At 42.4% G+C, this 27,437-nt stretch overlaps 4 protein-coding genes across 4 annotated transcripts in view; 1 reads left to right on the plus strand and 3 right to left on the minus strand.

Moving 5' to 3' along the window:
- map7d2b (MAP7 domain containing 2b) overlaps positions 1–5,478 on the minus strand; it is a 23,736-nt gene extending 18,258 nt beyond the window's left edge. The window contains 4 exon segments of the mRNA XM_018679129.2: positions 428–588; positions 1,627–1,680; positions 1,953–2,036; positions 3,170–5,478. Coding sequence (XP_018534645.1) covers positions 428–588; positions 1,627–1,680; positions 1,953–2,036; positions 3,170–3,206 — 336 coding nt within the window. The 5' untranslated portion in view covers positions 3,207–5,478.
- A 140-nt stretch (positions 5,479–5,618) lies between these two features.
- Positions 5,619–12,610, minus strand: eif1axb (eukaryotic translation initiation factor 1A X-linked b). Its single transcript, XM_018679212.2, has 7 exons — positions 12,444–12,610; positions 11,632–11,715; positions 9,433–9,536; positions 9,172–9,222; positions 7,935–8,016; positions 7,437–7,528; positions 5,619–7,044 (listed from the first exon to the last, which is right to left on the minus strand). Exons 1-7 carry the CDS (start codon positions 12,457–12,459, stop codon positions 7,039–7,041), a joined length of 435 nt encoding a protein of 144 aa, XP_018534728.1. The 5' UTR covers positions 12,460–12,610; the 3' UTR covers positions 5,619–7,038.
- Positions 12,611–12,898: 288 nt separating this feature from the next.
- On the plus strand, positions 12,899–20,156 carry LOC108885026 (uncharacterized). Its single transcript, XM_018679211.2, has 2 exons — positions 12,899–13,172; positions 14,042–20,156. The coding sequence occupies exons 1-2, from the start codon at positions 13,146–13,148 to the stop codon at positions 15,035–15,037; spliced, it is 1,023 nt and encodes a 340-aa protein (XP_018534727.1). The 5' UTR covers positions 12,899–13,145; the 3' UTR covers positions 15,038–20,156.
- The window catches only part of rps6ka3b (ribosomal protein S6 kinase, polypeptide 3b), a 41,086-nt gene continuing 31,952 nt past the window's right edge, over positions 18,304–27,437 (minus strand). Inside the window, 13 exon segments of the mRNA XM_018679210.2 lie at positions 18,304–21,507; positions 21,613–21,753; positions 21,844–21,961; positions 22,482–22,558; positions 22,863–23,024; positions 23,108–23,266; positions 24,350–24,439; positions 24,528–24,653; positions 25,434–25,543; positions 25,673–25,775; positions 25,871–25,935; positions 26,620–26,708; positions 27,339–27,409. Coding sequence (XP_018534726.1) covers positions 21,385–21,507; positions 21,613–21,753; positions 21,844–21,961; positions 22,482–22,558; positions 22,863–23,024; positions 23,108–23,266; positions 24,350–24,439; positions 24,528–24,653; positions 25,434–25,543; positions 25,673–25,775; positions 25,871–25,935; positions 26,620–26,708; positions 27,339–27,409 — 1,434 coding nt within the window. The 3' untranslated portion in view covers positions 18,304–21,384.

Here is a 27,437-nt window from a genome sequence, read left to right on the forward strand (position 1 = left end):
ATTATTGTTGTGTATTTTTGTGATACTGTGATGTTGTTTTAATCATATTGTCCAGCTCTACCACATAAACATCTAAATACTTGGTTATATTTACTCTAGAAAAATTACTTTCATTGAAAAAATGATCAAGAAGCATGTTAACAAGTTCTATAAATTGGTTTGACAAATAAGATTTGGTATAAATTCCACTGAAGAACCACTGAATGCCTGATTTAAATCATAATTCAGTTAATTTTATAGGTTTTACCTTTGATAAGCTCATGTAAAAACTGATCTACAAATTACCCTTTAATACAGTTACACCACAAGGATCCACATCAATAACAAAAAACCACCCTATGTTTTGACCCCAGCAGCGAGATGTCACTGTTCTCCCACCTCTTCTAATGAGCAGTGGGTGTGTGATTGGTGTGCTGTGACCTCTGACCTTTTCTGCCTCTTGCTGCTGCCGTCTCTTCTCCTCAGCCGCCGCCCTGCGCTGCTGCTCCTTCCTCCTCTGCTCCTCCATCTTCCTCCCGCGCTCCTCGGCGCAGCGCTCCAGCTGCTGCTGCGCCCGACGCTCCTTATCTCGCAGCACGTCCGACAGCTCTGCACGAAACGAGATGCTGTGTAAAAATCCCTGGTTTTGGGGCTGTTATTCCACTGCAGCTCAACAGGGAAGCACTGACAGAGCGAATTTACACTGAAGAGACTGTAACTTTGAAAGATATCTACTTGAATTCTGAAGATTAAGATTAGCTTCAGATCAGTGTCTGACTACGTTTGTTGCACAAAACAAAGACTGTGGATATTGTCTCCCATCACTTACAGTGGAAGCTCATTTTTCTAAATGCCAACATGAGCAGAAGGATGATTTGAGCAGGTAAAGACAGCCTCAGTGTTTATATGGGCTGCCACAGTAGCTATTGATTTAAGACAGATTTGAAAAATTGTGAATCTATCCTTTAAACCACCAAGTGACCTTGATGTCCTCAGTGTTAGGTGGAGCTCTGGCAGCAGGGTGAAAGTCTCATATCTCCAAAATATCGTCTATCATATCGTCATCATCACTTTTAGAGATTACCAGAAGACATTTCTTTCATCTCCCTTTCTCCTTTATTTGCTTCTTCAATCTTTTCCTTCTTGCATTACCTTAATCAGTAGATTATGTGATTAGTCGATCAACAGAAAATGAATTGGCATCAAGAAAAAAATCCAAAATTCACAGTTTTGTGCTTCTTAAATGTGAATATTTCTTTAGTCTGCTGTGATAGTCTTCTGAATATCTCTGGGTGTTATTCAGACAAAACATGACATTTGAAAACCTTATCCTTGGATTTAAGATTTCACCACATTTTATGGGCCAGTACTTTATACTTTATTCAGTTACTTTGGATAATTGAATACATTTATTGCTGATATTTGTAAAGTGAAGTCCATTCATTTTTATACCCTCAATTTACAATTCTGCCTTAAGAGGCTTCACAATCACTACATTATATAACTACTACTAATATTGTTAAGATGCATTGAATCTGCATTGGATTGGCACCAACCCATAGTGTGTGAGAGTGTGTGTGTGTGTGCCAGTGACAGACGCAGAGGATGGACCACACAGAGCTCCACCAGCTGGAGAGTCAGTCTTACCTTGTGTCTTCTCTTTGTTGTCCCGTCGCTCTTTTGCTAAATGCAGCTGGGAGCCTTCAAACGGATGAAGGAAAAAATAAGAGATTAGTTTGGCTGTCTGCAGGTTGCAAGGGTTTAACATATGTTTTATATTCAGGGGCCTGTGTGTAATTATTGTGTATGAATTTGTGATTCCAACCACACTAAATACAGAGTATAATTCAAACATTGCTTGCACTTGGTGGTTGATTTTTTCATCTTGGTCCTGTCATATTTCCAATTTATTCTGCCCTGCATCATGAAGACAATGGAGCACATCAAAGGCTGTAGCCTGACTAAAAGTTTACCTGGAGGGCTGTGGTGACTGGATGGCGATCGGGAAGGTGATGCATGCCTATTGGTGAGCAGCGGCGCAGGAGGAGGGGCCAGTGCTGTGTTTTGGAGAGAGGAGTCAGACATGATTCATGCAACACTGGCCCGAGAGGCAAATACAGCTAAAAATGTAAAGCCGGAGCGGTGAACGTGACTTCTGCATTTGTCAATATGGAGGGAACTCCAATACTGGCAATAAGACACACTTGTCATAGCGGTTAAATGCCAATAAATCTCCTGTCAGTCACTGCATCGCCTTTAGGGTCAGATGTCAGTGTAGGACCCCTGAGTGTGACCTTTAGCTCTTTCTCTGCAGTGTTTTCATTTCTCAATCTGTCAAGCTGACATGAAAGCAGCCCGAGGACATCTATCGACCGACTGTGACGACTGCACACAGTTACAGGAGAAAGCTAAAAAAAGGTCCTCTCACAACACTCACACACATGCAGTTATTAGATATGCAAATACATGCAAATCTGTCCCAAGTGTCCCATGGGTCCTGCTTAGCTTCATCCTCAGTCAAAATTACATCACATGAAAAAAAAAAACTGAATCACATGTTTTAAAGGCTTTTACTGTATTCAGCTGAGGTGTGTGACATATGATCATATGATATATGATATATGTATGACACATGATCATCAAGCAGCCTGTCAGTCAGTAAACAGGGATGTAGAAGAAAATGAGAAGATATTGTATACACATTTTTATAAAGAACACACTGTTTATAACAAATGTAATGACCAGACATCATCTAATTTTACATCACTGAGACAATGTGTGAAATTCAGCATATTCTGTATTTTCTATTATGTATTACAGCTTCACATATTTATATTTTCATGCTCTGAAATAGCATTTAAGCTACATATGGAGATGATATGCCCATCACCTTTTGACATCATGCTGTAAATTATTTTGAAACGCTTGGGACCCGCAGTGAATGAAAACCCAACCCTACAACCGTACCCATTTATGCTGATCTAAAATAAAATACCAAACACAAAGCATAGCATGACATAAAGAAGTCTCAAACTGGGCTGGTCCATGCAGGGTTTTTAAAGGGAAATTCGTTGTATTTTAAGACTGTAACTCAATTTTCTTATATATTAAGCGTTAGCATCTGTGTGCAAATAAATCAGACATCCATTTTTATACATTTATTGGTATTGACAGCATATATTTTCCTTACCTGTCATGTCATGACGGCTTGAAGCTACTTTCGTCATCCTAACGGTCGTCGTTTTTTTTTCACTGCAGGGACCTGACAAGAGCCCGAAAACCGTTAAAAACCACAGGAGACCGACCGCCGGTGTTTCAGCACAATGACTCAGGAGAAGACGGAGGAAAAAAAACCCACATACGATAGCAAGAGTAGGGGAGCTTATGGCAGAGATACGGAGGAGGGAGGGGAGTATATAACGTAGCTATGCTTTTAAACCACTGTCACTGCCAATATTGTAGCCATTTTTGAATTATGAAAGAGAATCAACGGTTGGGTCTACTTTCTCACTACCTTAAAAAAAATGTAAAAACAAAATTTAAAGAAAGAGATGTTACCAATTGTTCTATGTGGCTGAACCTGTCTTCTCTTAAAAAGAAAAAATATACTTAAAGGGGATAAATTTTATCAACAGCTCGTCACGCGATTTTATTTGTCCATTGCTTTTAAAACAGAAATATGATTAATCTGTGACCGCCTCACAGTTGGCTAATTTACATATTAATGCGCCGAAAATCGCCACTCACGCCCTCAGCGCTCACGCCGTTTTGCGTTGCCTAGCAACCAGGTATCCCGCTGCCAAAGACCTATACAGCTTGGCGGAGGAATTAAAACTTGCAAAAATAACAATTTTAGGGAGTTTTTAGATCCTTTACTAAACCAAAAACACTAATACCACACTGTAGAAACACTCTGTTACAGGTACAAATCTTACATTGAAGTAAAAGTATGTAGGTAGGACTGTGATAAGGGAAAGTGTTTAAAGTACTCAGTACTAGAACAATGGCCTCTGGGACTGTGTAGTAATGTAAAAGCAGGATATTATTGTTGTGGTTGGTTGAAGTGGAGCTATCTGACTGCAGTTAACAATTAATTTCATCATGGATTAATCGGCAGATTGCTGAAACAGAGGGTCTGGCACAGGGGACCCACACACCCATTGGGCCCCTGGTCCTGTGCCCAGTAGGCCCATTCAGTAATCCATCCATGGAGACGCCCTTCACAATTACAATATTTACACCCTTTCTTGCTACAAACCTCGAAGTGAATAAAGAATATTAAAATCAGTAAATCACATCTGAGAATTTGGAGAGATTAAATATTTGCCATCTTTGCACGATAAAGGACTAAACTCATCATCACTGCAGTAACTTCAGCTGTTTCACAATAGTTAAGTGGTAAATACAGGACATGTACCTCAAATTTAAATACAGTACTTGGGCAAATGTACGTAAATTCCACCACTGCAACTACAAACAGCTGAACCAATATTTGCAATCATTGTTTTTGTTATAAATGACTGTTATCACCACTGTGTCTGCCCCCTCTCTCTCCCCCTCCCTCCCTCACGTGGATGCCTAATTTGGCGTGGCTCTCCAGCTCGTGTCAGAGCACACGTGCCAGGCACAAGCGAGCCCCAGCGGCGGCGTTACGTCACGGTTACAGCAAACAGGCTGCCTGCTGCTGTTGACATGTTATATGGGTCAGTGCTGTTTTCAGTCTGCTCACACACACTCACATGCAGGGTTCACTGAGTCATGGCAGATGGCAGAAATAAGTATAGACACTATATTAGAAATAAACTCATAAAACCAATCATGACCAAAAATATCACTGGCGTGCAATCTAAGAGGCTTTGGTCTTGGCTAAATTCATATTAGGAAGGTAGATATATTTCTTTTTTCAGTGATGTTACATGAAAACTACCAGTTTAAAAGTAATAATTAGGGTCTTTTTCTTCATTAGGTTGTTTCCAAGTATAAATCCCAAAGCATTTCTTTAAGTAACATTTGATTTTATACTGATCTTAACCTGGATTCTATAGTTTTGCTGTGGTATAATAATAAAAACTAGTTGATGCTGCATGGGGACAGAAAAAAGGTAATTTGGGTGTTCTGTCACAATAAAGAGAGAAAAAGAAATAAAAGAAAAAGGCCTAACAACTGAAATTAAAACTAGCCACTGTATTATAATCTGCAGAACTCATCTAAAACAAAGATAACACAGGATTTCCATCCTTGAGCAGCAACCTGGGACAACATATGATCTAAAAAAAAAACAGGTAACAGTATCAGTAAATGTCATTTTCAAGCCAATCGAGATGAAGAAGAGAAAGCCACAGAAAACAAGTCAGAGGTCAGGATCAGGTGCTGAGCTACAGCCCTGGAGATGCTGGATGGAGATGGATTAACTCTTGCTGATAATGTTTTGTCTCCTATCTACTGACAAAAATAGCATCACAGCAGCCTTGTTGTCGTGCCCTGTCAACACCCAGTGGCCCTGGATGTTCTCAGCCTGCAGCTGTGAAGGACATTAGTCCAGTTAACCTCAGACCTCCTTCTACTTTAGCTCAATCTCGCCACCGTCAGACCGGCACAAGAAGTGCGTTAGGCGCCTAAAAACCACTTTGCCAGGTCAGTGGAGTTAAGATCTTTATTGGAAACCCAGCCTTCAAACATCATAGTACATTTTTATTAATTCAGAGTTACAGCAACAACAGCAACAGGCCCCGTGTGGTCTAGAGCAGTGGTTCCCAAACTGAGGTGCTGGGCCCCCTCAGGGAACATGGGGACGTTTCCAGAGGGGGGAGGAAGAAGGAAAATAGATATAATGTACTGTAATATATATCACTGTTATTTGATTTTCTAGAGGTTCAGAGTAAAGTAAGACAGATGGCTCTGCTGTGAGGTTTTACTGGTGTGAATCTGTGGTGTAAAAAGTTCGGGAACCGCTGGTCTAACGCGAGACAAGAGCGGCCGACCGGGCCGAGCTTCACTGTGTGTTGAAGCCACAGAGCGAGCAGCGAAGAGTTCAAAACAGAACACGGAAAACAAAAAAACAAACACGAATAAGGGAAAAGCCACAGAAAAATACATTTCTCTTTTTGATTTCAGGGGAAAGGGATCGCCTTCATTTGGCCACTGGTTCAGTTCAATTGGATTCGTTCTGAGTGGGACAGGACGTTGACAAAAATAAGAAACAGAGCCATACTCAGTGTTATTATCTTTCTTCTATCATTAAGAAACAGCTTTCAAACTGTCTTCAACTTTATAAACTATCTTACAGGCTACAGCTACAATGATACGACTGCCAAAAAGAAAAAAAACTTAAAAAAAAAAAACACAAATGGTTTATCTTTTTATTGGCGAATCCAGAGATTCTGTACTTGTTGCTAAATTCCACATAGTGTGAAATCAATATAAATACATTTTTAAAAGATGACGCATTTGGTGTGGGATATTTTGCAGTCATAGTATCGGCATCAGCCTCTACAAAACAGTGAGTGTTTGGACTATATAGGAAAATAAAGAAGAAGAAGAAAGAATAACTCAGTGAAGGAAAAATGGCACATTCGCCATTTTGTTGATGTTAGAAGCAAAAAGGTAAAAATCTAGCAATGCTCCAGATATTCACCCCAAATATGATGCTGGTGATCAGCCTACTCTGATTCTCCAATCCAACTGCGTGAAGGCAGAAAGAGGAAACGGTCTGTGTCATCGTCAGTCGCCAGGCAGCCCGCTGCATCGCCCGCCCTCCAGTTGCTACGAGTGATAACTCAGACAGTCGTACTGAAGCAGCATCTCATTTTCATTCATCCTGACAATAAACTCAAAGTACTGATCTCTCTTTTTTTTTTTTTACCTCAAACAACAAAGATGTCTACTGATGGTAAACAAACTGGAATAAATTGAAACATACTGTATATTAATAAACTGTATTGGATTGGCATAGGCTGATCTTAATAAAAATAATTATTATCGGTGTGGTGTATCGGCTCAAAATATCCCAATCGGAGCATCTCTAGTAAAATCCCACCTTCCCCCTCTACAAGCAGGGCTTTAGATCTGAAAAAAAAAAAAGAGAAGAAACAGAATTATTTCTACTTTTATTTTACAACACTTCTACACCTGAAAATATTCAGTTTACTCACATTAGACAAAGAAAAGTATTAAATATTTGCATTTGAAAGATGAAAACCAGCTAATTTTTGTTTTTTCCCTTTGGAAAATGACTTAAACAATCAGCCAAAATACTGACACAATTAATGCATAATCAGATCAGTCAAATCTTGTTATGTATCTTTATCAATAACAGTAACTGAAATCAATTTCAGATTACCTGCTTCTGTTTGGACATTTTTTGTTTTGCCTAAGTGATAAAATAAGATTTAGGAGAGGAATGAAGTTAAATAAATAAGAATAAAAAGAGTCAATCATTAACTTTAAAAGAGACTTACGTCATCAATGTCCTCATCATCATCGCCAATGTCATCGAACTGGATCTCATCGTCGTCTCCGGGCCCGAAGGTGTCTGTCTCGTTGATTTTGGCTGCGAGGACGACGACGACAGAGTAAGACGTTAAAACAGGAAATACTACACTACAGAATATGTCCATGGATCAGAAAATCTGAATCTTGCTGCTGCATTTCGATGAAATCAAAGTGGTGTGGATGCAAAATGCTGCACGTTAGAGGGAAAAGGTTCAGGAGAGTGAGGACCTCTGCTGTTTAAAGATGGGAACTGCAGGTTTTATTTTGCCAGTTCCACCTGTTCCTAAACTTACAGGAATACTACAACAACATGAGCCTGGTATAAACAAGAAGCTACAGAGAACTGATGTGGTCTGAAGACCTTTAGACAGAGTTTATCTCAGTCCACACCAGGCTATAAATAAATTCCTGGTCTTGTTTCACTACAGTTTTTGATCCAGCAGCTGTGTGTCTTTTTAACTCACCGTGCTCTGGCAGCTCTCCGTACGCTTTCAAACTGCGAGCCTCGTCTGCGTTGTACTTGAGGATGACGTCAGCTTTGTTATCCTGAAACACAAGTTATGATGTGAGACAGAGGCTGTGGCATCGACGACGTGTTTTATAGATGGTGAGAGCGTCAGAAAAGACTGTGAAGCAAATTACACTTTACATCTGAAACACCATCACATCATGTGAGTATGAAGTGACTGTACAGTGACTTCAGAGCTGTTGACAAAGCCTGCAGATCTATGTAAAAGACTTTTGAGCTTTTAAGCTTTTTCAAGGCCGACACATACCCTGATCAAACTATGAAAAGCAAAACGATTAAGTGAGAATGTATTAAAAAATCAATTAAGTGTCATGGAAACTGTCAAGGAAAACGCAGAAGTAGCAGTGGAGTGTGAGTGGTAGTTTAGTCGCTCCACAGTTAAAATGCCCTGACAGCAACTCCACAGTCATCTGCAGTGGTAGCAAATCTAGATTTAGGAACTGTGACGAGAGACTTTTCTGCTGACCTGAGTGTGTCCTTGTACATAAGAGCTCAGTAGGTCAGAAATGAAACTTGGAGCACGTAAGATTAATCATTAAACATGACCTGGATGAGCAGCAGCAGACAAATGGATGAATCAAATATGAATTTTACATGAGGTCAGGTCAGTTTTTGCTAAGAATCAAATACAAAAACGTTTTATAAGCAACATTTCTGCTTACAGGAGGCTAAAATAAATACATCTGACCTTTCGTAAGTGAACTTTAAATCTTTTTTAAAACCTTCTAGGGCCTTTTATGTTAAGGAAAGTGATATCAATGCTTTAAAGCTTTTTCAAGGTCTGCAGATATCCTGTAAAAGCCTGGAAGCTGCATTCTGCAGATAATGTATTGCTTTTTCACTAAGTGCTGAATACAGAGCTCTAATAATCAAGACAGGGTCAAATGAAGGCATGAGTAACTTTCTTTAGCTCAGCTGTTGGAGAGTATCTCCTAAAAACACGACTGAATATCCTCTTGAACTTCAGATCTTAAATAAGCCCCACATTTGAAACACTCCACTTCAAATCAAATAAAAACAGGCGCACTGCTTTGGATCAGTTTTTGTTGAAACTGAAACGAGTGTACGGTTTCAGCCGTCTATATCAGTAACAGTTTCCACAGACATTTTGCTGCTTTGATAAGTGCAGTGTAAACAGTCATCTGTGTCCTGTGTGAGTGACCAACACACACCTGGTAATCTCTCAGTCCGACCAGGATGATGTCTGACGTGTTAATCCAAACCTGGAGGAAAACAAAACAAAGCAGAGATTACAATACACTGCACTTTGTAACCCTCACACACACGGTCAGCTGAGTCCATGCTGCCACATTAACGGCGGCTGACTGACCATTGAGACCACGCTGATTCAGCACTACATCAGGGGGTTTCCTGTGTGTGTGTGTGTGTGTCGGTAGGGAAAAGGTGTGAGAGGACGGTCCGGACATTCCTACCTTTTTCCGGAGTTTTCCTCTGATGTGGCAGAGCCGCTTGGTGCCGTCAAAGCACATGGCCTCCAGACGTCCGTTCCCCAACATTTTAATCACCTGAGCATATTCTGGAAAACACGAGAGAGCAGGAGATGGTTAATTCAAGGTGATAAAATGAGCTGCAACGTCCATGATGGGGACATTCCAGCTGAGAAGATGTTTCAGTTCTACCAACAACACAGGAAGATAACAATAACACAGTGTGCAGGTCCTTCTCTTAAACACTGCTGGCTGGAGAACTGCCTGATTAATATAAAAACTATTAAAAAGCAAATAGGATAATGGCTTAAATGAAATAAAATACATAATAAATGAAGTTTCCTGCAGCGTTTTGTAATTGAAGTGTTCCCCCTCAGCTGAAATAAAGGGCATATCTGCTAGCATCAGCAGAAATGACTGCATTTTTATGGAATGTAATATCATCCATAAATTAAACTTCAGGGAAAATGAGCAGTGGTGCTACAGCACACAGCAAACGTCATGTATTTAATGAGTATGGTCTGTGTTTTAATAGTCATCTAGGGCAAAACTCGAAACATAATTCATGACAGAAAAGAGCAAAGTGCAAGACAAAAAGAGATGAGGAGAGGGAAGAGAAGAGGCCTCGGTATTAATGGATTCTGAATGGGAAGCTTCTACTGTCATAGCTGCACAAAAAAACAGAAAGAGAAAGTGGAGGAGTGTTTGGGGTGAAACGAGTGGAAACAACAGCATTATTCTGGTCTTAGAATAGATATTTTTATTCACATGACATCCATGCAGCTCGCTGAAAAAGCCCAATGATATAAACAAACCCTGCGTATGTTTTCTTCCTGAATAATCTATTAATAATAGATTGACTGAATAATAATTTAATATATTTGCTGCTGAAAATTAGTTCCAGTTTCATTTCCACCAAAGCTTATGATCCAAACCATGGAAATGCAAAATCCCTGGTTTGTGGCCTTACCATTTCTACTTCCTCGAAAATGTTCTTTAAAAACATACACAGTCCGATGTGATGCACATGACCTAGACACTTAAACAGATGATTTGCAGAAAATGTGATAAATAAATATTCTCTGGAGGCTCTGTTCCCTGCTCCAAACAAGACTATGTGCATTAAGTGAGTGTAGCCTTTACAAGCAAAGCCTCCTCCACACACTGGGCTCACTTCCACTCTAACAGGGATTTTGGCAGCGCTGAGCTCTGCAGTCAAAGCTCTGAGCACCTCTGATTGCAGGCTGATGCTACCATCTAGTGAGGCTCTCTGTGACAATTTTGACTGGATGTCAATCAATCATGTCATATACTCCACCTCCTCTGTACTGGATGTGTGTGTCATGATTTATTTCTAATAACTCTGCTACACAGATTCTCCTCCTCTGAGGAGCAGCAAACTCTGCCACTAAGCTGCCAGTTTGTTTATAGCACAGCACACTGATGCTGAAATAACAAGTAAAAGAAAATAACAGTAACAAGTCTGACCATTAATTTATTGCTTCAGTCATTCATCAGGCAAAGATGCCAAACATTGTCCTCTCAGATGCAGATGCTTAAATTTACCACCACCTGAGAATCACCTGTTGGTAGATAAACTGATTAAGCTCTACACAGATGTGCAGGTTTGCTTCTTTCCTAGTTTTCACTATTGTAAATTAATTAGAACTTCAGCATATGGTGACTATGGTCCTAGTTTGTGCCCCTGATGTATCAAGTCACAGAGGTAACCATCTGTTTCTCTAGAACATAATTAACCAGGGAAATCTGAAACAAAAATCAAAAGACTTATCATTCAGCAGACTGAATTCTTTCTCATCCAGATGGTGATAAGTCACTTTGGGGATTTTAGAGCTATGCTCAAAGCAAGGCTAAGTTTTTTTAAGACACCCTTCTGGCATTTTTGGTTAATTATCTTTTTGAAAACCAGATGGTTACCCTAAAAGGAGACTACAATGACGACAGAGTTACTACAGCGCCTTGTGTTGACATAGTCAGACCAAACTCTACATTATTCCTGTTCTTCGTTTGGTTTTAAAAGGATGTGACTAAACACTTCATGGAAAAACACATAATTCCCTTTTGGTTTCTAACACAGTAATGCTATAAAGCAGTGGATCATTATTGAACTGTTCCAGGTGTAACAGCTGGCTCTTCTCACCCAGGGTCAGGTCCAGTACTCACCCTGTCCATCCTCTTTGAACACCAGCTCTCTCTTCTCAGACTCATTCTCGTTCTTTCCACGTCGCCGATTCTTTCCTCCTTTACCTGTTAACCGAGACAAGAATATATGAATTCACGCTTTACATTCATTCATTTTTATTTATCCTAGTCACTGGGTTAAAGGTCAGTGAATATAATCAGTTAGTCAACCTCAAGCCGTCTTTATTTCTACTTGGCACATTTCCTCCAAACATCATCGGCCCGTTAACGGTTATAAATATGACATTTATTTAATTATTTATCGGTCAGATAATGTCTGGAGACAGAAATGACAAGAAACTGTGGCTAACGCTTAAACTAACGTCACGTTGCTAAATTATGCGCCATCCTAGCAATGTTACATTACACAGACACTCAAATTAAATCTCCATGTTAATACAATAAGCCGGTAAACAGTTATTTTACCGCTATCAGGGGTTAATTACAGAGAAATAAAGATGTCACAGGCCAAACCGGGGTGGGGTTTAACTAGCAGCTAGCTAGTTAGCTGCGCCAGCTAGCAGCAGAACTACATTAGCCAACAGGCTCAGGGCGTTGAACAACTTTATCTGACCTACACTAACCCCATCACAATCCCGGGTAAATTCGTGTTTAGTGGCCGAGTTAGACGCAGACACCGTTAGCGGCTCGGTAAGAGAGTCTTACCGTGGTGCTAACTAGCGTTAGCCGCTCGGTGTCACGTTTTCACTGCGTGTGTTCTCCGCGGCGGGCTCGACACAATTAACCAAACACCGAAACACACACAAACGTTAACGCCTTCCTGTCTCTCTTACCTTTATTTTTGGGCATATTCTTTCACGCCTCGGTCACGATAATCCCGCTCGGTACAAACGACAAGCTGTTAGACAATAACTGTTTATAGTAGTCAGCGAAAGCGGAGATGTGAACTGAGCTAGCTAGCCACCGCTGTCTCAATGTCGGTCTGCGCATGCGCCCGCCAAGAAGTTCAAAATGCCTCTGCTTTATTGTAATAGGTGATTGTTAACAGAAACAAAAGCCATCTACCTCCCAAATGCGCCATCTTATTGCTATCATTACAAAGGCTAACCAACGTGAAATAAAGTGTGAACGCTTCAAAGTTTGAATAATGGATTTTTTAATTTGTTTGGAGATTAAATGTCTCCAACAAAGTCGTTCATTTTTTACACCGACACTATTATTATTATGTTGTATTCCTCCGCGCCACCAGGGGGCGACGTTTCCCTCCGAGCAGCTGTGCGGAGAAAAATTAGACATTTTGGGGGAGCTGCTCAGCTGCTGAACGAAGCCTCCCCTCCTGCACCAAGTAAACCTTGATCTTCGTCTCTTTCTGAACGTGTGCCTGTGCATTTCAGCTCTCCCGTTTCCCCCCGTTGAATAGCCAACTGGTGCAAAGTGAAAAAGATATTTCCGTGTGGAAGTTACAGTCGCATCTCGCTGGACATTAGCTGCCTTGTTTTGTTTTCACCGAATCTGGTCAACGAGGTTCGGCTGTGATGGCTGACTTGAGCAGCGGGGTCGTGGTGAGTGTTTACACCGTCCTAACATCCATTTTTAAGTTCTACCACTAAATTATTACTAAGTTATATTTTGCACTAACTTTAAGTGCATATCCTGAATCGTAAACATAAATAATACCAATAAATGGCTACTGCATGAGTTTTTGTAAGCATTATAAAATAACTGCTGCTATACATTTGTAAACAATCATTTTCTGGATGGAAAAAGCTGCTCTGATAAAAGCTTAGCTCAAGTTAAATGAGTAAATCTGTGTTATCTGGAGCAAAACCACGTTATATGTGACCCCAGAATTTATTGCTGTTGTTATTATCAATAATAATGATAATAATTATTATTATTATCTGATTTATTTGCCACATATGATTCTGCATGCAATGTGTTCCAGTAACAGAGGTCAGGAAGATGCAAAAACCAGAGGAAGAAACATAAACAAACATACAAACATCTGACAAGCGTGAGCCAAATGTGTGATTATTATAATATATTGTATTCATCCTGTACATATCAAAACAAAGATACAAAGTGTTTTCAGTGGTGAAAAAGCTTGATACAAACTCAGCTGCACAGTTTAATAAAATCATCCACAAATGAGTAGAGGAAATGGAACTGAATAAAATACAACACAGTGACATAGCAGTGGATTATAAACATGTTATAGAGAGGAAAATAAAATTCAGGGTGGAAGAAAAAAAGAGGTGATTCAGAAGATAATATCATGAACTCCTTATACGATGAATGTAAGAGTTTGAACAGGAAGTTTTTCTAAGCACAGAAGGAGTGCAGATTGTGAAGCCTCCCAAGGCAAAGTAGTGATTTTTAATGATTTATCTGCTGCCTGAAAACAGAAAATGATATCTGTTTCTCGTGTCAGGCGTCTGCTGAGCACCCGGCAGTCCGAGGTGGAGCCGCAGGAAAAGCAACATCATCTAACGTCGCGTCAGGAAACGGAAACTGGGACGGAGCAGGTGGGATGGACCAGATAACGGTGGTGAGAATAGACGACACCCACATCGCAGAGGAGCAGTCTCACGTCGGGGGGAAGCTCAAAGACGACGCCGTGGACTACTACGAGGTGGAGTACTCGATGCCCGCAGAGGAGGAGGTCGTGGCGGAGGAAGAGGAGGATGGAGTTTATGTTATAGAGTATTCAAACCCTGAGGAGGAGGGAGAGAGTTATCAGTTTACAATGTCTGTAGACAGATCGCTCCCAGCCAAAAAGCAGGTGGTTATACATCCGGCGGCGAGAGAAAACGCAGCAGCTCCTTCACCGGTGACGTCCAAACCGTCCAGACCGTCCAGGCCGAGGCAAGAGGTGAGGAAGAGGAAGATGGTACGAGAGGAGGAGGTCAAAGAGGAGGAAATAGTGAGCAATAAGAGCGTGTTAGAGCTCGGGGAGGACTACAACGACATGATGGGCTCAGGTAAAAGTCAGCTGGTGTGCTCGCTGTGCCCGCCGCCCGGCAAGTTCTTCAAGAGAGCGTCGGGTCTGGCCTGTACATTTAAAACAGATGCACCTCATGGAGGGGAAGAAGACGTTCTTCTGCACGTCCTGCAACCAAACTGTTCGCACTCAGATCGAGCTGGACGCACACACACGACGCCACGCCAACCAGGACGCCGTCTTCACCTGCCTCCTCTGCCCGGCGGAGACGGAAAACAAACCGGACGCGGCAGAGAAGACGGGGTTCAAAGGGTCGAAGTGGGGTCTGAGGAGACACCTGGAGAAGGAGCACCCGGGCGTCATCCCCCGCTGCGACATCTGCAACAAAGGCTTCAAGTCGCTCGTGTCGTACCTCGCCGATCAGTTCAGGCACGTCGGAGTGTCGCCGTTCTACTGCGCCAAGTGTCAGATCTACGAAATGACTGAGAGGGGTCTGAGCGTGCACATCAAAAACCACGACAAGAAGAAGAAGAAGCAGGAGCCGGCCGAGAACCACCTGCAGACGCTCGGCAGTCTCCGCCAGCGCCGAAAACTCAGCCACAGACGACTCCGACTTCTGACCTCCCAGATTCCACTGCTCTTTCTCTGTGTCAGTGTTTTTACAGTGAAGCAGCACCAGCTCAGTGACCTCCTCTCTGTCAGAGTCATGTCTGACATTATGCATCTTTGACCGGTCTGAACCGAACATGACCGGTTATATATTTGACAGCCGGGGCTTTTATTTACCTCAGTGTCAGAGAGAATCAAGCTTTTATTTGGACCAGAAACTTTCAAAACTTCCCCTGTGTTGAGCTGTCGTCTTAATAAATTCAATATAATGTCCATTTCCAGCACTTATTTCACCATCAGAGAGGTGTTCATGAATGCAGGTTTTTCCCCTCAGTGTTTTAACCTGGCCTTTGTTTTTTTATGCTTAGCTGTTATTTGAATACTTGTGTCTGAATGAGAATTTACAGTATTTCAAAATATGCCATAACTTGTGCTGTTGGGTGGAGTCTCCATCCTGTAGCATCCATCAGTGTCACGTGTAGAATAAACACAGTTTTGGTCTCAGTGGAAACTAAAGGACAGCGACATTTTCTCCACAACCGGAGTTTTGTTTTTGTAATTTTTGCCTCCATGTAAATATTTAACAGCATGTCCCAAATCCAGACTACAAACCAGACTCACCTGTAGAGTCTAACGCAGTCAAACACAGCTGTTCCTGCCATAAAGTCTGCTTCTAACACCTGTAACGTTCAGGGGGTTTAGACTGTTAATTCACTCAAATAGAAATAGTGTTTGGCACTGAGGTCAGTGTGTTGTCAGTGTTATGACCTCAGTAATAAACCTGTAAGTGGACTGACACGTTTCCAACAACATCAACAAAAACTCAAGTGAATAATCTTTGTAAAAGTCGACTGTATTAGATTGTACAGGTGTTGCTAATGCAGTATACATACTGACCACGCAGTAGATTTACTTTGCTGGCAGAAAAATAAATAAATCAAGCAGTTTTTTTTAACAGGAAACTGAACTTTACAAATCAATAACAAATTGTCTTTTTAAAGATTTAACGGTTTTTGTTTTCCAGTTTTTTTCTGCAGCTGTTTCAACGTCACACACACTTCATTTACATTTTCCAGCTGTGAGTGTTTCTGTTGTACTGACTGTAGTTAATGTGCACTCGCTCTGGTTTCAGTTCACGTCATGTTGTCTCCCGTGCACAGTGAACACACCACAGACTGAAACCTGTTGTATGGACTCAGGACACACAAGCTGCGATTCCTCTCGTTATACGAACCGTCCTGGACGTTCACGTTTCACTTTTAATCAAACAACCCAGAGCACTTAAAGTAAAGTACTTACAGATGAATAAATAGTGAACAATAACTCACTTTATTTCAGTCAAATAGTTCAGTTTCCCCTTCAAACTTTTCTTAAAACAAATCAGATTCGACTTCTAGCTCCTCATCACTAATTTCTTCACATTATTATTGACAGTTTATTCCATCTTTAGTTTGGTCTGAAGAGCTGAACGTCGTCTGTTTGTCACAAGAAATCAGCAAAAAATCATAAATGAATGAATATATTTTTATTTGTTGTCCTCATATCTTTGTGTGATTTATTTTTGGACCCTTTTCTCTCTCATCTTCTGTATCTGTTAAAATAATGATGTGAAACCTGGTTTAACAACTTTCATCCAAACATAAGTTTTTAAATTTACTCAGTCACTTGTTTTATGAGTCAAAACATTTTTCTTTTTCCAATCAGTGGTTTAAAAACGCTTGTATCCTTTTTTAAAAATGAATATATGTAGTAAAATAAACCTATAACTGTTCATTTTTAAAGTCTTGACAAGTTTCTGTTGAAGGTGATAAACAAACACATATTAAAAAGGTGCTAAAAATCTAAATATGAACGGAGTTTGGTGCATTAACACTGATAGAATCTGTTTTTACTGAACATTTATTAGTGAATATGAGTTTGTGATGAAATCTTTGTTACGTGTATTTTTGTTAATGGTGGTTTAAAACATTTTATTTTTTTATTTTCTTTTGTTTAAAGCTCATGTCATTAAAGGGAAACGCCACTGATTTTAGCTCCTGTGTTTGTTTCCTCGCCCTCAGACACTCTGCTCTGTGTCTGTCATTATTTTTTGGTGTCACATGAAATAAACTGACCCAAGTAGTTTTACTGTTTGTACTGAAAACATTAATGCATGAGATTAGGGCGACAGCTGAGGATTATTTTCATTGTTAGTCTGTAAAATGTCAGAAAAACAGAGGGAATGTGCATCAGTTTCTCAACAGTCAAAGGTGATGTCTGTAAAAAAAGCACACCTGGATTCAGGCAGGTTATCCTCTTGCTCCATCTGGATGGGAAGCTGTGGTCTTCAGGTCTTTCTGCAGATGTTTTGTGGGGTTTCAGTCTGGGTCACTGGGGTTCAGGTTTGTTTGTCAGGTCTGTTGCGATGGAGCTCTGCCCACATGGTTCAGTTTTTGTCTCATTAGACCAGAGAATCTTTAGAGTCCTTTAAATGCTGTTTGGTGCGGCGGTCCATCTCTGCAGAGGCCTGGTTACTCTACGAAGAGTCCTGACTTCTGTTTCAGGCCTCTGTTTTCCTGCTTTACAAACTCTCCCTGACCTGAACTGAGCCACGGTTTTCTCACAGAGGTCTACAGAGAGCTTGAGCTCCATGGTTTGGTTTTTGTCCTGACATGCAGTGTGAACACAGGCGTGTCTTTCTAAACAACCAATCAAATCAATTTGCTACAGGTGGACTCGAGCTGGAGACAGTCTCAAGGATCATTAGAGGGAACAGGAAGCAGCTGTGTCACAGCACAGGGTCTGAATACTTCTAGAAACCAGTTTTTGGTAAATTTCTAAACATGTTTTCACCTGGTCTTTGTTGGTTATTGAGAGTAGACGGCTGGAGAAAAATGTCACTCTTGTCCAGTGCACTTTTACACTGCAAAACGAGTTCACACAATGCTGATTAAGCCTGTCAGCGTCAGGTAAACCAGAGCAAGGACTGGTTGTCCAGAGCTGAAGAGTAGCAGCAGCAGCTCACAGTGAGATGCTCGAGCATCAGAGGATTACAGACGAGAAACGGTGGAGAGAAGAGGGAGACGAGAGTTCTGCAGGATTAGATGAACAACACTTAACTCCTTAAAAACAAACTGCAACGCAATAAAAGTCATGATGCATCGTCAGCTGATTATCCTTTTTATTGTTTTTAATAGAAAGTCCAACTCTCACTGCAGGTACAAAAACAGAGAGCTGGCGTAGCAGCAGGGCTGAATGCGTCTCTGACAGGATCAGATGAAAGAGGAAGAAGAGGAGGAGGAAGATGGAGAGAGAAGAAGAAGAGAGAAAGCTATTCCCCTGTTTTATAATTACAGAAAACAAAATCATTCCTTTTACATTCCTTTATCCCAGAGCTGTACATCGATAGACGAGGCAAAGATCAACATTTGTATATTTCATGTGATATATAAAATAAAAGAAAATCAAACTTTTTGTCTCAGAGCAGTGATTTTTTTTTTTTTTGTTTTAATCCCTTTATGTTTTCAGACATTCACACGACCACAGAGAGGAAGAATCATTCACCTAAAGATACGCAGCGTTGATGAAGGCGGTCATGGTTACAGATGAAGGGGAGAGTCACAGAAAGCTGGGTTCTTTTTTTTAGCGCTCGCTGATTGTCTTCAGTCTCCTCGTTCATGGAGGTTTTTTGTTTTGTTAGTTTTTTTGCAGCAGAGGCACAAACAACTTTAAACTGATGAGACTGAACCATGAAGGCTCTGAATACTGGACTCTGGTTGGTCAGAGGTCGTATCTAACAGCTGAGTGTTCCTCTAGAAAAACAACTTGTGCTGGAATTAAAGGGCCAGTTCACCCAAACTCCAAGGAAACGACACATTCTTGACTTTGGGAAAAAGTCTGACTAGCTTGCTTTAAACCAGATCTTCTTGTCATGGAGATGGATTTAAATGTGAGTTATTATTATCAGCCAACTCCAGCCACTGAGAACAGCCTCAAAACGTGGCTGAAAGTCAGACGTCTGCTTCTGCAGATCTCTGAATTTTTAAAAATAAATTAATCTGACAAAAGAAAATTACTGTTTGGCTGAAACTGGTGGAAACACATACATTTATGCAGCCTGTGACGTAGGATAATGAGTAGTAGAAAAGACTGCAGAGGTTTTGGAGGGTTTAGAAGAAGAAATATGATTTGTTCTTGTTTTCAGTCTCCATAAAACATGTCTGTTTGTGGAAGACTTGAACTCAGACGATGCAGAGTGAGGCAAATATTTATATCCAGTATTTCTCACCAAAATTTCATTGTCTTCCTTATATGACATTTGCATTTGCAGTCAAACTAAACCTTTAAGCAGTGCAGAGGTTCGTCTTTTAGTCATTTGGGTGAACTAACCCTTTAATTCCCCAGGGTTAAAGGTGGATATGAAGCCTGGCTACAGGTGCAGGTGCTGTTTTATCTGCTACACAGGTGAGTTGTTAAAGGGTTTAGCTGACAGACGATCCTCTCCATCACAGACACCGACAGTTTGGTCACATGGTGGAAAACGATGCCACAAAGAGTCTGATTCCAAAACAGACGACAGGTGGTTTAAGACTGTAAATCACGAAATAAACATCCAGAAAGACAAAAAGCATCGATGAAGTTTTGGAATGAAACTCTTCTTATCGTTAAACACCCACAGCTTCTCTGATGAATCCCGCTCTCCTCCCATCACCCACACTTGTGTGCTTTGTTTATGTACATCTCCCTCCTCCTGGACATATAAAAATGCATTGTCTTGATTCGTAGAAACCTGAGTTGCTCGACGTTGTTTGTATTTACAGTTCAGCTCCCTGTCGGCTGCACACGCAGAGATGATCGGGCGGCTCGTTACAGAAGGTCGTCCGGGTTCAAGTGTTCTCACGCCAGAGATCGGTCGTGGAAGCAGGAAGCAGGAAGCTCTCTCGCCTTTTTTAAAAATCCAACAGATTGTCAGGTCGCGACAAAAGCCTCCTGTTTGTTTTGTGTGTGGGGGGGGGGGGGCAAAATACGACTCCTCATACCTGCTCTCTTACATTTGTTGTGCAAAAATCACCCGTCTCTGTCTTCCAAACCTCCTGAAGCCTCAAGATGTTTCTTAGAATTTAACTTAAACTGACTGGCGTGTCTTAAAGCTGCACGAGGCAAGATTCCTCTGTGAGAATACAGCTGTCAGCCTGAGAGGGGCTTTAAACTCTCAGTGTTTCTGCTCCTGGGTGAAGACGCTGGAGGGAAGTCTGTGTGGTGCACAGCCCTCTAAGTGTAAAATGCCGTCACTTTGCATAATTTCAGCCAAAGATTCACCCTCCTGTGGCCACCAGGGGGCGTCCAAAACGTCAACTTGCCTTGTGCAGCTTTAAAGTGAAATGATCAGAAATATCTGGAGTCTGAGGAATCTATACTGCTAAAGGAACCAATTAGATTTTGTTCATGGAGTAAATACTGAACACTGGGAGTCTCTAACTGCACCTGAGACTTTTCTTTATCCCTAAACCGTCACATAAGACCAGACTCTCCTGCTCTCTGGTTTCCTCTCCTGAGTCTTGATTTGTCGGTGAATCTAAAACACACACAGCGAGGCCGCTCTGCTCACACTAACCTGCCTCTCGCGCTGATTCTCACCCTCTGTCCTTTTCTGTAGACGCCGTCATCTCAGAGGCTACTTGAGGTTTTAAATGCAGGATCTACAGCTACGCAGAACCGTGACGCCAGTAATAATAACGATGATCCTAGCTCTTTAAACGTTGGATTACCACGTTCCTATGTTCAGATTCCCCCAGTTTTGAAGTAAATAAATACAGTACTTTCATTTTCCTGACGCGTCTCTGGGTCTACGAGGCAGCGCTGATTGTCCAGAGCAAAAAAAAAACAAAAAACACACACAACACCGCAGGAGGACTCGGCCTCCACGGTGGGAAAAGACGTTACAGCTCAGTCCGGCTGTCGATCGGTGACGCCACAGCTGAGACTCTACAGTAAGACAGCAGAAGAGATCCAATCAGAAGAGTCCGTTAAGGTGCAGGACAGGGAGGGGAGGGGGTCAGCGGCGGTCTCTGTGCTCCTATTTGGCGTTAGCGGTTCCCAGGTCCATCAGTAGTCTGTCCCGCCGGACTGGACTGGACCGGACTGGACAGGAGAGGGGAGAGGAGGGGGGGGCGGAGGGTGGTCCGGCGGAGGTCAGATCGAGGTCAGAGTTGACGGGAGGAGGGGTGGAGGAGGGGGGTTAAAGGTCACAGAGCGGTGGAGGTGATCTTCTTCACCCCCCTCCGCTGGGCCAGAGTGGAGCAGGCCACCGGCTCCAGGATCGGAGGGACGTTCCTGTTGAGGGCCGAGTAGGTGGCCGCCATCGCACCCTGCAGGGACGAGACGGAGAGTCAGTCCCAAACGCCACGAGCCGGACTCATGTGTGGTGTGTGTGTGAGTCTCTGGGCGTGTGTGTGTGTGTGTGTGTGTGTCACCTTGACGAGGTGCGGGGCGTCCTGTCTGTTGAGGGTGTACTTGGGCAGCTGGTCTCTGTGCGTCACCCAGGGGTGTCTGAGGACCTGACCCGCCGTCAGCCGCTGGTGCGGGTCCACGTGCAGCATCTTAGACACCAGGTCCTGAGGGGTCAGAGGTCACGCAGCGATTACACCCACATCCTGCGCGATGTGTGTTTTTGTACGGTGGAGTGTGTGTCGCTGCGTCCTCACCTTTGCCTCAGTAGAAACAGACGTCCAGTATCCTCCGCTCAGAGAGAACTTCCCGCTGCCGATACGAGCCAGAATCTCCTCCGGTGTGTCCTCCGGACCGTTGGCGAAGGGAGTGAAGCTGGAGACGGAGGAGGAGGAAGTATACATGCTTAGATACGCTGCGTTTTGCATCTTTGAGTTTCACTCCTCTGATCTTTGAAATAAAGACTGTTTCTGTCTTTTACTGCTGAGATATGAAAGCAGCAAATAAAGGAGAAGCACAGAAGACAGATAAGAAACAATTTGATTTGTGGAGAATTTGATTTCTCTGCTGCCGCCGCTTCACAGTAACGTCTGTGCTCCCACCAAATCTAAGCCGAGCATCAAAAACAGAAGCAAACAGACCAATAAAAGTCATTTTAAATATTCTTACACTAAAACAAAGAGCAGGAAATGCACACGAGCTGAAGCTGAAACCATCAGGCGGATGAAAAGGACAAAAAAATCTCTACTATCCTTTCAAATCTGAGGATTTTCTATTCTTCTTCATCATATATCACTGTAAGGTCCCTGAAAGTGTTTCTTCTTATGTTGGAGCATTTCACTAATTTGAAATTAGTGTATTTTATCTCTGGTTATGACTGACTTGATGTTTGTACCCTGTTAGCATGGTGTAGAGCAGGACGCCGAGGCTCCAGATGTCACAGGCTGCGTCGTAACCCTGCTTCTTCAACACCTGCCAGAAACAGAGAAACAAAACTGTTTCAGTTCACATCTGTAAACATCTGCAGGAAACACAGAAGCTGATGTAAAAACATCTGATATTCTTGAACGTGTCGGCTGTGTGTCCATGTATTTATGGATTTCAGGCTTAAAGCGAAAACATCTCTTTTCTCGAGATGTTTAAAGACAAAACACAAGAAAAAACTAAGCAGTGAAATCTGGAAATCCACAAACACATCACCACAAATCAAACTGCAACAAGAACAACTTGGTAACTGAAGGAAAAATGTGGCACTGATGCTGAGAGGACGATCTACCTCTGGTGCGACAAAGTTGGCGGTGTAGCACGGCGTCATGAGCAGGCCGTTCTCCGCCCTCAGCTGTTTGGCGAAACCAAAGTCGCAGATCCTGATGGACTCGGCGTTCCCGCTCTCATCCACGTACAGGATGTTACTGGGCTTCAGGTCTCTGTGCACCACCTGTGGACGCAAAGGAAAAACATGAGGCCAGGTGTTTAAGGCCTTTGGGGAGGACAGTTTTATGTGTATACTCAGAACCGTACCCCCTGAACGTGCAGGTACTCCACAGTCTTGGTGATGGTGTAGAGAACAGCGCTGGCTTCTCTCTCGGAGAAGAACTTCTGTCGGAGGATTTTGTCCAGCAGCTCGCCTCCTTTCATCAGCTCCGTCACCAGGAACACCGACCGGCCGTCGTCATACACCTACGACAACGGAAACAAATCAACCCGCGCTTAGTCACTGATTTAGTCACTGAACTGTTCTGTGAATGTATTTATTTGTTCACTTATTCACACGTTGGCTAAAAAACTTAAAGATGCTGCGAATGTTCAGTCTGAAAGGAAGAGAATAGAGGTAAAGATAAAAACACATTTGGGCAACAATTATCAGCTCTGTCACTGCTTACTCACTACTGATACAAGTTCTACCAGACTCCATTGACAAAAACAGGAATTTTACTGGGAGCTGCTAGAATACCACTGCCTCAGTTTTATAGTTAGTTTGTGTTGTTGTGTGATGTTCAGTGGTGAAGAAAGTTTTCAGATTCTTTATACAAGTAAAAGTGCCACACAGTAACACAAACACACTAACAAATAGAGGCAGCAGCTTGTATGTTCTGCTCAGTAAAATCCCTGGTTTTGTCAATGGAGTCTGGTAGAGATATAAAGAGATATTTCTGGATCCTCCTCTTTAATAAAAAGCTCTGTCTCTGTAGGAATCCTCTCCATAAAGTTGTCAGACACTTATATTAAAATAAGGTAGAATGAAATAAAATGTACTGATGTCTCAAAGGGTGGCAACAGCAAAGAGGAAGTAAAAACCAGACGCACTCTTTAGATAAGAGAACTCAACTATAGTCTGCATACTTTAAACCTGGAAAGGACTTTATTTATCAAGCTGAATCATCCCTGTAACAGCCACCAGCCTTTTTTATTTTAAAAAAGGAACTGAACAAAAAAAAACCTGATGAATTTTTGTTACTGGAACTGATGCAAGAGAGGACATTTTCACCCCGTAGCAAGAAGATATTTTTATCTCTAATTAGGAGTGAGTCACTAAAGTGAGAGTGAAACTATTTGTATCAAAGCAGGAAAATTATTATTATTGTTATTATGTTTTGTTTGTCCATCGGCTACACAGGCAAATTCACATGATGTAAGGAAGTGACCCTGAACGCACCACACACAGGATAAATGTAGCACCTAAACGTAAAAACAGGGAAGTGGGTTTTAATAAGATGCTGCTTTAAGGGTGGATTCTAACTCTCTGTGCTCAGTGTGACTCACGTCCTTGAGGGTGATGATGTTGGGATGCTGCCCGTATCTCAGCAGGATCTCCACCTCCTCCGTCGGGTCTCTCTTGGCCTTGTTGATGATCTGTTAACGGGGGACAAACGAGTGTTTACGGCGCTGAAAAGCTGCACACAGACGTGGAGGTGCTGCACGGATGGATGGACGTGTTTACCTTGACGGCGTACTCCATGCCGGTTCCTTTGTGTATGCAGCGCTTGCAGATGGAGTAGGAGCCGACGCCGATGTCCTCTTTGATCTCGTAGGCGTCTCCGAACTGGGACGTGCTTCGGTGCAGTTGCTACAAACATAAACAGATACGTACATTACTACAAATAACTGAGTAGCAGCACAGATCACTCCTTCTGATTCACAGCCATCTGGAGGATGAACGATCTAGATGTTATTTCTTTCCCAGTTTTTATCAGTAGCAGCATCGAAGAATATTCCACTTTGCTATGAATCCATCAGTCAGCAGGGGGCGCTCCTGCTTGCACACTGCTTTGTACCCTACAGGTGAAACCAGTCGGAGTATTCTGTAGATTTTGCAGCTAAATAACATCTAAAAGACACTTTAACGCCATAAATCAGATTATTTATAGAGACGAGGATGGACTCACCTGCAGGTGAGGACATCTGCTTTAAATCTGGTTGTTTTAACCAAGATTTTTCTGCAGGATGTTGTTTTTTTTCAACTACATTTAAGTTCCCTGTTAAAGGCAATTTTGCTAATTTCCAGTTTATTCCCATAACCCTACCTAACTCCCTGACCTGGAGGTGATTTGATTTGGGTCTTTGTAACACCTAACTCCAAATTAAGTGGGACCCAGAACTGCTGAGGGAGGTGGACCATGCCTGCACATTATTCTGGTGTTGTTCACACCAAGTGGGAGGTTTAATTTTTGTCTTTTTGTACCTGAAGGTTTGTGTAAATGTGAATCTACCTCCTGGAGGATTTTACGGTTGCAAGCGGCTTCAGAGAAACCTTTTATTAGGCGCTGTCAGCTATCTACTCTCTGAGGAAAACAGGACTCATGCGCCCTGCGTCTGCACAGGAAAAAAACACTTCTGTTTGAGGTACCTGTACAATAGCATTGGGTAGTGGTTGTGTTTCCTCCTCTGTTATGGCCACAAAGCTGAATCCTCTGAACAGCTGATGGGCGTTGGCACTGGGAGGAACCCCCGGAGAGTCTAAGACAGACACGGAAACAGCCGTTAATCCTCAGCGCTCAGTGAAATGAGACTTTATTGAGAATGTAGTTCAGCTCAGCAGAGTATGAGGAGGAGGAGGAGGAGGTGAGGCAGAGTGACAGTCTGTACCTCTGGGTGTTTTAGCTGTGAACTCTGAATCAAAATAGAAAGTGTCGTCAGGTCGTCCTGCAGCAGGTTTGAAAGGAGGGTGGATCTCTCTGCGGTACAGTTTCTGAGGAAAACGTCAGACGGAGCACGACACAGTCACGACAAAAACACTAGAAGAAGTGTGATTTTTAATTTTATTTCGACGCTTGTTTCACTTACATTCCAGTCGATGGTGCTGAAGAACTGATGCCTCTTGATCTCCTCCACTCCGTCCGGTCCAGCTCCTGCAAAACAGAACCACACAACATGATGCAGTACCAGACACACCAGCAGGGGGCAGAGTGACGCAAAGGTTTGAGAAATCGCAGCCTCACTGTTTATTCCCCACAGTCTCCACAAACACACACTTTGGTTTTTAAAAAGCCCTGATTTCCTGTGCATCAGTCAGGGACTATTTTCAGCGGCGGATTAAGCTGTTGTGCACACACCTGAAGAACTCTGGTCTCCTTTGAAAGATAACTGTTTAAAGTTTACAAATAAAGAGTCTGCGTGAGTAGAAGAGATACTGAACCAAAGGCTCCAGCCTCTTTGGAGCGATAACAGTTCTGTGTCGATAGCTGCTGCAGTGATACGGATCCTAAAAGACTCTGAGCTCACGATGAGAGTTGTAGGTAGAGTCGGAGCTCTGTGGTGCAGGGGAATAAGATATTTCAGGACAGTATTGTTGTTATTAGGAGGCATTCATTGTTTTTGTTGTTATCATGGGATTCCCTGAGGAGAGGAAAATAATAGAATATCACCAGGTTTGTTTTTATCGCTGGGTGTTGCCTCAAACTAATCTCATCCCAGACTTAGCAGGAACTTCCCATCGTTTGTCGCTGATTTGTGACGAATCAGATGTACGTCTCTGTTTATTGTTTGTACACACGTTGAAAAGAAAATAGTGATGTTAAAAAAGGTCGTTTTACCTAATCTGTTGGCAGGGTTGCGTTTGAAAAGGTTCCTGAGGAGACTCTGAGCTTCTGAGCTCAAAAACTGTGGCATTCCCAACTTGGCTCTGTGAGAACAAAAAACAAAGAGACGAAGGAGGAGGAGAGGGATGAAAGTGAAAGCTGTGGTTTTATATAAGACACAGAATAACTGCAGTGAGGTGCAGCTGTCATCAAATGTCCAGATTGCATATCCAAAATGAAAGTATCTGAAAGACTAGATGATAATATGTCACACACACACACAGGAAACACACTCAGCAGTCTGCAGAGAGTCTGCTCAGCATTTTTTACAGAGGGTGAAAGAGAGACGACAGAGGAAACAGGAGGGGTTAATATTTCCTGTGATTTGTTTTTTTGGTTTTTTATCTCCGCTCTGACGAACTCCAACATGATTAGACTTTTCTCTCTTCGCTTCTCCTTCCTCCTCCTCCTCCTCCTCCTCCTCCAGTGTTATAAATTGCTATCAGCACACTGGAGTCCATCTGTCCATCCTCTCCTCCTCCTCCTCCTCCTCCTCCTCCTCTTCCTCCTGAGTGCTGCACTCCATCTCCTCTATTATAAATCCTTCACTCTCCCCTGGGCTGCCTCACGCTGCTTCTCTCTCCCTCCCTCCCTCTCTCTCTCTCGGATGTACAGCACGCTGTAATAAAAGCTGCTGGCTGGTGATTGGATAGGGACAGTATAGAGTGTCTTACTTGAGGATCATGGTCATCGTCTCTTTCCGGTCTTTGCCTTGAAACGGCAGCGTTCCCGTCAGCATCTCAAACTAAAACGACAGAGAACACAACACCAGC

Source organism: Lates calcarifer, linkage group LG24, assembly GCF_001640805.2.
Source record: "Lates calcarifer isolate ASB-BC8 linkage group LG24, TLL_Latcal_v3, whole genome shotgun sequence".
NCBI lineage: Eukaryota > Metazoa > Chordata > Actinopteri > Centropomidae > Lates > Lates calcarifer.

Excerpts from the sequence above, each read along its gene's own strand:
- eif1axb (XM_018679212.2), bottom strand. Across the intron at positions 9,537-11,631 it reads GTTCAAAGAGGATGGACAGG|AATATGCTCAGGTGATTAAA; the intron begins GTGAGTACTGGA and ends CGTGTTTTCCAG. Across the intron at positions 9,223-9,432 it reads GAGGAAAACTCCGGAAAAAG|GTTTGGATTAACACGTCAGA; the intron begins GTAGGAATGTCC and ends GTTTTCCTCCAG.
- LOC108885026 (XM_018679211.2), top strand. The coding sequence starts at position 13,146 with ATGGCTGACTTGAGCAGCGGGGTCGTG. Across the intron at positions 13,173-14,041 it reads ACTTGAGCAGCGGGGTCGTG|GCGTCTGCTGAGCACCCGGC; the intron begins GTGAGTGTTTAC and ends TTCTCGTGTCAG.